The following is a 9995-nucleotide window of genomic DNA, read 5'->3' on the forward strand; positions in this document are numbered from 1 at the left end:
TCCATCCCTAGCTGCAGAGCCAATTGCAGCACTTCTTGTGCGCCCAGGACATCATTGTTTCGTTAGTTCCATTGCAGAGGCCAACCTCTGGCCCGGTTCACCCTCTCTCTGACAACCAGGGGTTGCATCTCTACTGGATCAAACATTCTGCTCTTCCACATGGGCTCCAGTGATAAGAACTGGGTTACAATTTGAATTCTGCTCTGTCATGTTTTGCTGCTCCAGCTGGGACCCAAATCTTCAGCTGAAACAAGAACAGGACTAGCGGAAGCATGTCATCAGGGATGAGCTGAGGAGAGCCTGCGCCACGCAGTGACGGTCCTGATGCTCTAAGAACGCACCGATCTATATGTCTGCCATGCCCCTTCTGTTCCCATTAGCCACGCATCTGTGCTATTTTAATGGTATTATTTAGAAATGCTATTCAAAAATGACAGAGTTTGTAAAAACCCAAAGGAACCACTCGTGGTATGTGCTTTTGTAAAAATTAGGACTCAAAACCTGCCAGTAGTTTGGGAATGTGTTTCATTGTACCAGAATCAAATAAATTTCTCTTTCAAAAGATGTTTTCTTCTAATTTCAGGTATTATTTCAAAGTTCAAGCCAAAAATCCTCATGGTTACGGACCTGTGAGCCCTTCTGTGTCATTCGTTACAGAATCAGGTACGGGTGATGTCACATTATTTGTTTGCTTTTTTCTTTAGAATGAAATTTAAAAATCGAGAATAATGACTGCCATAAAGTAAACATTAAAGAGGTAAAATCTTTACTTTTCTATTTAGTAGATTCATATTGGATATCTCTTTCCAAAATAAACATCGTTTTCTTTGTGCTAGGTTGCAACTTGGATAGCAACTGAGGAACAAAAGTCAAATTCCAATGGAAGGAAAAAATCTAGTTTTTAACTGTAGGAAAGATAAATTTGACTCTCTCTGTGCAAAGTTTGTTGCAAAGTTAAAAACATAATTTTTTTATTGCAAACAGCTGATGAGCTTATACTCCTGTGACCTGAGAGGCAGATGCTTCTTCAGCGAGCCACGTCATAAGATGCCCCTTTAATAGGAGGCAGCAATGTTCCTATTTTCCTAATTAGGATTTTCTCTTATTTCTCCTAATTAAAACATCATTCAGTCATAAGCAATATCACTCAGAGCGTGTCCTTGCACTTTGGGGTGTTGGTGAGTATGTTCTTGTGGCCCATGGTCTGAGGCAGAGCTGGCCCACTGTGACAATTTTGGGGTTAGTGACTTTTCTCTATAGGAAGCTAAACTGGGTTCAGACTCAGCTCAGCCAGCTTTGTACCCAGATGGCTCTACTTCCATTTGGTTAGATTATTATACTTCCTGCAGGCAGCCTGAACCTAGAACATGTGTCATTGGAAGAAAATTTTAACTATAATGATTTAAAATTACTGAATCAAAATATGTAGGGGCAAAAAATTTTTCCTGACAATGTGCAGAGAACCTCATGAGGGCAAAGGACTTCAAACGTGTTTCTACCTGTTTTATTTAAAGGAATATGTTTCTTGTTAGTAATTAGGAAAGATCAAGAGAAAACTATTATCTGTGGCTAATTTGCTACGTTATGGAACATGTCTGTGTTTCCAGCTGCATTGCCTAAGCACAAAGTGGGCCCTTGTCAGCTCTTAGAATTATCATGATAAAGATCTGTAGAAAAATAAATTCAAATCTATAAAGATCTGAAATCTGAGAGTAGAGAGTGACATCTATGTAATTTATGGGACCGCAGTATAAGCTTTTAGAAAGACAACTGTCTTCTACCTTTTCCTCCAAGAAAAGCTCCCAGCTCGGCCTTTCTGGTCTCCAGGGGGACGATAAAGAGAACTCGAGGCCTCACTTAGGCTTTGAATGGAAAATCTGGGTGAGCACAGGAAACTGCTTCTCAGGGAGCTCCGGGGAGACGCTCAGACTTCCGGAAGTTGGACAGTTTTTGCTGTGGTCATCTTTACTCTGTTCAATCAGTTTATTCAAGTTCCTCCTTCGTTTTGTGCCACCTTGCTGAAAGCAGGGAAGTGAGCAACAGGAATTATCAATAGCTGAGTTGTGGTATTTGCCAAACATAATCTAAAAATTAACCTGTGAAGTGAATGAAGGTGTGTGACACAGGCCGTGCCGGGAGGTCAGGTTTCTGTTGTTCTGCTGTTGTGGTTTTACATTGCTTCCCTCATCTGGTCTAGAGTATTTTGGATTTTCCATCCGACTGTTGACTTTGTGAAGGTCAGGGCAGGAGGGCAAGGCAAGCATTTTACACTTAAGAGCTGTGGTGTGTTCTTCTGTTTTGTGGATAGTGGATGATGTCAAAATGAATGGTCTGAGCAAGGGGCAGCGGGGGGGAGCCTTGCAGCTGACAGAAGCTTCCATATGCTGTTGCGGTGGAGTTCTGTGAAGCCACACTGGTGTGGAAATCCATAGGATACGTGCAATTCACTCTATCGTTTTTCAAAAATAAAAAAAGGGATGGCCTAGATTTACCTAGTCCGTGCCGTTTTATAAAAATGAACCTTTTTAAAGCAGAATTCCTTTAAAAACCAGTTTCATATTCTCATAAATGGGCATCATTTGGGCTAAGGCATAGACATATTTTGAGAAGAGCTTTGTTGAGGTGTAAATGGCATACAAGCTATACACACTTCAGATGGATATTTAGGAAATTTCGAGATGCATCTCTACCCATGAAGCCATCACCATTGCCCAGATAGGGGGCACGTTTGTCACCCCCATGGTGTCCTACTGCTACTATGCAGTCCAGCCTCCTCCCCCCATGCAGGACCCCCTTCTCCATCTTGTGCACAGGCAGCCACACCTCTGCTTTCTGGCACGTAGCTTGCATTTTCTAGATTTTTATGTGAGTGGAATCATAGAGCATGAACTCCTTTGGCTGGCTCCTTTCTCCTTGGTGTTATTTTGACATCCATCCATATTCTCGTGTGTATCAATAATTCTTTCCCTTTTATCCCCAGGCAGTATTTCATTGTATAGCTGGACCACACTTTGTGTATTCAATCCAATCACCTGTTGATAAAAACTTGAGTTGTTTCTACATTTTGGCTATTACAAACAAAGATGCATCCAAGTTTATGTACAAGTAGTTGCATGCACATATGTTTTAATTTCTTTTGTATAAATACATGAGTGGAATGGATGGATTATACAGTAGGTGCATGCTTACCTTTTTAGGAAAAAGAGTATTGAATTATTTTATAGTACCCAGTATCAAAACTGGAACCCACAGCTTCCCAGTAAATAACAAAGCAATATAACTAGAGCAGAGTATTTCCCAGAAGGAAATGCTTAGGAAGCAAAAACTAAGAAAACTTTGGCATCTATCAAACTTTTCTTCTTTAGTTTGGTTACCTCTTTCAATTACAATAAACATTTCAACAGTTGCATGATTGTGAAATATGATACTAAGTCAATTATTTCTTTTTCATTTTGCAGACAATCCTCTGCTTGTTGTGAGGCCACCTGGTAAGTTTCTCTTTTTGATAATTTTGACAATCTGGTAATCATGTTAAATACTGACTACGAGATTGCTATGGTTACTCACTCACAAGTAGAAATGCTGGACTATTTTTGCATTTTCATAATTTTCTGACAACTTCTATGGTTTCCTTGCACTCTTCATCTTAATCTTTGGAAAAGAGTGACCTGGGAATTTTTTAATAGGGCCATAGTAATTAATACCTATGAAAAACCACTATAGGGTGGCCAGTATCTATCAAATAGATACTTTATTTATGTAGCCCCTTTGAATACTTTAAGTTACTGAAAAGACAGCAAAATGCATTGAGTGTACAACAGAGGTTTGCTTTGTTTTTCACACAAACTGAGAAAGCGTTGTTGCAGAATTAAGACAAGTCTTCTGAGTAGCAGGGGGCAGAGTCCACACCGAGGGCCCTGAGTAGGAGGGCAGCCCCTAAGGCATCACCTTTGCCAAGACAGCTTATTTTCTGGAGGCTTAAAGGCTTTTGTTAGCTCTGAGAATCCCTTCTTGAAATGCAAATACCTTAAATATGTTCAGTTAAAGGGATTCCCCCCCCACCCCATTATACTTCAGTACTGAGTGACAGAGAAAGAGGGTGGGAAAACTTTGCTTAGAAAACCCTGCAAGGAAGGTGGCGCCTGCGGCTAAAGGAGTAGGGTGCCGGCCCCATAGACCAGGGGTGGTGGGTTCAAGCCTGGCCCCAGCCAAAACTGGAAAAGAAAAGAAAAGAAAACCCTGCAAGGAGGGGAAGGCCCAGTGAGTAAGTCCAGTTTCATGGTACTTTGTGCAAAAGTAAATCCCATGGGAAGTCATACCTTATTGGGTGTGTTCTGTGTTGTCAAGGTGGTGAGCCCATCTGGATCCCATTTGCTTTCAAACATGACCCTGGCTACACGGACTGCCATGGAAGGCAATATGTGAAGCGGACATGGTATCGGAAGTTTGTGGGAGTTGTTCTTTGTAATTCACTGAGGTATAAGATCTACCTCAGTGACAACCTGAAAGGTAGGTCTTTGAGGAAGGGTGGCAATGGAAGGTATGGAAGATTTTTATCTTATCAGGTGCCAACCTGACACAGCAGGTGCATCAGAATGTATTTGAGGCCTGGACCTATTATTGTGGCTCATCCTGGCTCAACTATAAGTTTCATAGGCTCTACTTTGGGGGGACTAATTTTTACATTAGCACCAAAAAATACATTTTAAAAAATCCACTGTATCTTAGGAATGAGGTCCAAAATTCTGTTGAAAATTTAAAGACCTATTTCCTTTACTATTAATTCAATAATAAGAAGTGTAAGCTGGAGGAACTGAGGAAAAGTCACTGGCTACAGCCACACTTTATAGAGAAAAAAGGTAGAGAGTGAAACATGTATCAGAAGTACCATTTTTTCTGTGTCCAAAGAGCAAAGAAGAATCGGATTATTTTCTTCATAGTAGGGGATTAAAACAAAGAATTACATGAGTACCTGAACTGGTAACACTTCAAAATGGCATTTCTATCCAGCTGGCTATACAAATGTGGTTTTTATTCTAAAAACCTGCACCACTTTTAATTTTTTAGTATATACATTTTTAATGCTTCCCCCCCCAGCCCATTTTACATTTTATCACTGATTGGATTTTTTTAATTGTTGAGTTATCTTTTCTTGCTAGAAGCAATCATTATAGGACTGTGTCAAAATAAAGTCTCCTCTCCATTCCCCCCTGCCCCCGCAGTCTCCATGAGCGTGCCACCCCAACAACCGCTGTCTGTTTATCCCTCTCTGCTCTTTCCTTTCTCTCCCACCACCACTCCTTTTCTCATCTGCTTCAGAATTCTTAGGAGAGGTTGCACAGCCGTATGTAGTAACCCAGGGGTTAGCAGACCCCACTTTGCCCTACTGTGCAGCTGTGGTTCAGCACCACGGACAGCGCCTCACGCCGTAGACACACCCTTCTAGTTACACACGAAAATAGGTTCTTCTATTTTTATAGACCTTCCTGTCTTTCATAATTATTTTGTAATTTAATATTTGACTCCTATGGTTTTCTATACTCTTTTTTAATTAAGTAGAACTCCCATCATTTATAGGCTGAAACTGCCAATATTTAATATCGTAGTTTCCACTTAGTGAACATTTATTAAGTATTTAGCATACATGATCTTGCTAAATTCCTACACATTTATGAAATTGGTGACATTATCACCATTTTTTTCAGACATGTAAAGTATGGCATATACACTTTATTTTTCCAATTTCAATGATTTCCAAAGCTTGCACAAACTCCTAAGCCAGCTGTAGCACTCTTTGACTAGTCACTGACTCTCTATATTCTGTTATGCAGATACCTTTTACAGCATTGGAGATAGCTGGGGGCGAGGCGAAGACCACTGCCAATTTGTGGATTCTCACCTAGATGGAAGAACAGGGCCTCAGTCCTATGTGGAAGCCCTCCCTACCATTCAAGGTAATACAAGCAAGTGCTGATATGGTACAGTGGGGTTGCAAGAGAAGGATTAATATAAGGAGAAAATTCACTGTAGCTTAGCCTGGATTTTATCATTTGAAGACAGATGTTGGGAACATTTTGGATCATAAAAACAAAAATAAAGAATCAACAAAATACTTTCTGTGCTGGGCATCGGAGCACATCTCTGCTCTCAGGAACATGCTATATAACTGGGAAGAGAAAATAAATATGTGAAAAGGTAACTAAGAGCCAACACCTCCAAGTGTGGATAATGGCAAGAGTTATGCCATATGATCATGCTGTTAGGTAACTATGAGTATATTATCAGTGATAATAGTCGCTCCTTGGATTCAGAGGAGATGAATCTCTTGAGGCTGTTGAGGAAGGCTTTCAGAAGAGGGAGAGTCTGGGCCGAGTCATAAAGCCTTGCTGGACATGCAAAGATTAGAAGGCCTTCCCCGTGGAGACCGGCAGGAATAAAGGGGAACATACGCAAACTCGCAGTGATATGTTTCAGGAGTTGGCTTATCAATTATTTGATTGTGGCATTATTTGGTGAGGACAAGTATGCTAATCTCAAAGGTTACTAACCTGTAATTACATCACCAACTCCTACAACTCTGGAGCAACCGAATAAATTCCAGCACTGAAAAAAATTATGCACTCACGTCTTAGTGGTCAGGCATTGTCAGGACATGAGATGTTCTGTATAACACATTTTTTAGCCTGGAAAAAAATACTCTAGGCTGATACATGAATTACCCATTTTCAAAGAATTAAAAAATAGTAAAATGTACAAAACAGTAAAGTAAGTGTTTTAGTCAAGGTTCTCTTATTCAGAGAAACAGAATGCAACAGGCTCTATCTATGTACACATATCTAACGATTAAGAGATTTATTTTAAGGAATCAGCTGACATAATTTTGGAGAATGGCAAGTCCCAAATCTGCAACATGAGCTATCAGGCTGGAGAAGGGCTGAGTTTGCAGCTCAAGGCCACAGGCCATCTGGGGGCAGATTCCCTCCTGTTCTTGGGAGATCAATCCTTTTCTATTTGGGCCTTCAACAGATTGGGCAAGGCCCACCCACGTTGGGTGGTTGGCTTTACTCAGTTTGGTGACTTGAATGTTAATCTCATCTAAGAAATACTCCATAGAAACATCTAGAGTAATGATGAATCACATGTCCAGCCTTGACCAGTTGACACATACAATTAACCATCATGGCAAGTATACAAAGTGTATAACATTTCTTGATTTTTTTCTGGATCTTTCAGTCCTCCAGGGTTACAATTGAATGTGTTATAGCCCTTGTTTCTGGGCCCCCTGTGTTTCTGTGTCCCCTTTGTTTCTGTCCCCCCGTGTTATCTGTGCCCTCATTTCTGTGCCCCCGTGTTTCTGTGCCCCCTGTGTTTCTGTGCCCTTGTTTCTGTACCCCTGTGTTTCTGTGCCCCCCTGTTTCTGTGCCCCTGTATTTCTGTGCCCCCCTGTTTCTGCAGTCATGGCTCTGCACAGAGGTGCTGCTTATTCAGTGCACTTGCTGGTAGAATGGCAGGCAGCCATTCCTTTGGGAAAAATAAACGGAGCCAAAAGAGTAAGAGCAATTGTTGGGTTTTGAGAAAAATTTGAAAGAGGTTGGAGCATCCCTTCTACTTCAAGATAGAAATGATCAGACATGATAGGAGGATTCTTTTCTTGAGACATTTCCCAGAAAGATCTAAAAGTCTACAGCAGATTCTAGGGACCGGCATCTGAGGACTGAGGTCTGGCCAGGCCAGTCGGAAGCCCGGAACACCCTGAGAAGCAGGCGGGATCTGCTCGGCACTGCTCGCCCAGCTTGGCCTGCCCCACGGGAGGGCTCGGTGGTGATTGGCTGCCAGTGTCCTTCGTGGAGAGAGAGAAGGAGACAGGGATCACTCTTTCCTACCCCCATTACACATGCGTAGGGACTGGATTATCCAACACAGCTTCTTGGGGTAAACCTCACAGGCTTACTGACCCACGTAAAATTGGTTCCATTTATTTGGAAGACACACTTCGTCTTAAGAACTTACCAGAAGTCTTCTGTCTGAAAAGAGGTCGTGAGGCTGAGCGTTTTCGCTGCTGATCCAGGTGCCTCTGACGTGTTTTCCTCTCCTCCTCCTCCTGTCACCCTTCCAGGCTACTATCGCCAGTATCGCCAGGAGCCCGTCAGCTTTGGCCATATTGGTTTTGGAACCCCCTACTACTACGTGGGCTGGTACGAGTGTGGGGTCTCCATCCCAGGAAAGTGGTAACCCAGGGCCGTTGTGCTGCATGCTGGCCCTGGCCGGTCCCATCGCTGTCTCACACGGGGCTGTGAGCCGGAGGCAGATGGCGTCCCCAGCCCTGCTCTTGCTGCTTGCGTGTCAAGAAGGCCACAGGATGGACACTGCACATTCTGGTCACCTTCGGTCTGGAACTCAGTACCATGTCTTGGCCTAGACTACAATCAGGACTCGGTTTTGCTGTTAACTTCACTTCTCCACATTTTTTGTTTGTAGTAAGCACATCTCGGAGATACCAGCAGCAGCTGCCTCAGTGTGACTTCCAGACTTTTTAGCCACGAAGTTCGGCACTTTGGTATTTCCAGGAACAGCATAAGCACACCGTGCTGGCTTTGTGGAATGCTACACGCTTGCTGTTTTTCTCATTTCAGATTCCTTCAGGTCTCTTTGTATGCAGTAGAACAGAATTACTAAGAACAGCGCCAAAGAAAATATATCCCACTTGAGGTTTACTCTATGGACTTACTGCTTGACTAAATGTACCAAATCTTATTTGTAAATTCTCAATTTTGATATATATATGTATATATGCATATACATATCCACGCTTATCTGCAAGAATATTGATTAAAATGGCTAAATTTGTACTTGTTCACTAGATAAATGTGTGTGGGACTTTTTGAAGAGGTGCTGTTTATTACACAACATCTTCTGGAAGTGTCTGGGGCATGTGCTGTGCACCCTGCTGCAGTGGCTGGTTGCATCTGGGCTGTGGGGGCTGAGAGGCTGCACTAGAACTGGCTGCTTGTGGCTGCCCTCAGAGCACTTCCCACCTAAGGGACAATCCTTCCACACCCATGTGGAAAATGTGTGTTTCCAGATGAATTAAGATTTTAGATCCCAAATAATTTACAAGTCCTATTTTTTAAATTCTTTTGTTCTTTCCTTCTGATCTCAGTATCTATTCCTTGAAATAGAAGCATCTGTGTCTCGTGACTACAGCACAGAGGTTTATTGAAAGACATTTTATTCTGATTGTTTCTAAAGCCTGGCATCCTTCCCGTGAGCTGGATGCATCCACGCCCTTCAGCAGCGTGAGCAGCAAAGGGGCACCTTTTTCCTTAAAGCTGTTGGCAGAAGAGAAGCAGGTAGAGTTGGGTAGGAGGTGGCCACTTTTCTGGGGCCTCATGCTACACACCTGGGTAAACCCTTTAACTACAGAACACGGCCCAGGCTCAGAGAGGTGATTGTTTTTAGTGCCAGCCCTACATTGGGGTGAAACCTGCTGTGTCTGGTAGGTTTGAAGGCAAAACATACAAGGAGACAGATAACTTTGCAGGGCCTTTGTGATGGGGCTGTGATGTCCATTTTCCTCAAATTACACAATCTCCTTTCTGCAGTCGTCAACAGTAAAGAAGGTGTAGGCATTCTGACAGCCTGGGAAAGGGCTAGAATTCTTGAGGGAGATAGATCGCATGTTATCCTCATTTTAATTTGCAGAATAGGATGGGGTCATGAAGTAGCTTTGGGGGGTCTTGCCCATAAGAGGAGGATTCGAGAAGGAGACGCCCCATGTTTCAACTGATCAACCTTCAGAAGACACCGAGCCAAAGACGAGATCTTTGACTTTCCTAACAGCACTAACTTGCTTCCTTTATTGTCCTACCCACTCCATTTCTGACTGTTGTCAGCATCCACCACTGTTGGAGAGCAGGGAAAGATACTGGAATGAACTGTTACAGGGAGGGCACGGGCAGATCACTCACTCCCTGCAAACGTTTGCTCAGGCGTAC

At 42.6% G+C, this 9995-nt stretch overlaps 1 protein-coding gene across 2 annotated transcripts in view; it reads left to right on the forward strand.

Moving 5' to 3' along the window:
- Positions 1-8862, forward strand: part of FNDC1 (fibronectin type III domain containing 1) — an 87650-nt gene extending 78788 nt beyond the window's left edge. For both annotated transcript variants that reach the window (XM_053592337.1, XM_053592338.1), the window contains 5 exons: positions 584-663; positions 3459-3488; positions 4348-4509; positions 5832-5954; positions 8117-8862. In XM_053592337.1, coding sequence (XP_053448312.1) covers positions 584-663; positions 3459-3488; positions 4348-4509; positions 5832-5954; positions 8117-8232 — 511 coding nt within the window. In that variant the 3' untranslated portion in view covers positions 8233-8862. The remainder of the gene's footprint in view (positions 1-583; positions 664-3458; positions 3489-4347; positions 4510-5831; positions 5955-8116) is intronic.
- The last annotated feature ends 1133 nt before the right edge of the window (positions 8863-9995 follow it).

The sequence above is a fragment of the Nycticebus coucang genome, chromosome 5 (assembly GCF_027406575.1).
Source record: "Nycticebus coucang isolate mNycCou1 chromosome 5, mNycCou1.pri, whole genome shotgun sequence".
Lineage (NCBI taxonomy): Eukaryota > Metazoa > Chordata > Mammalia > Primates > Lorisidae > Nycticebus > Nycticebus coucang.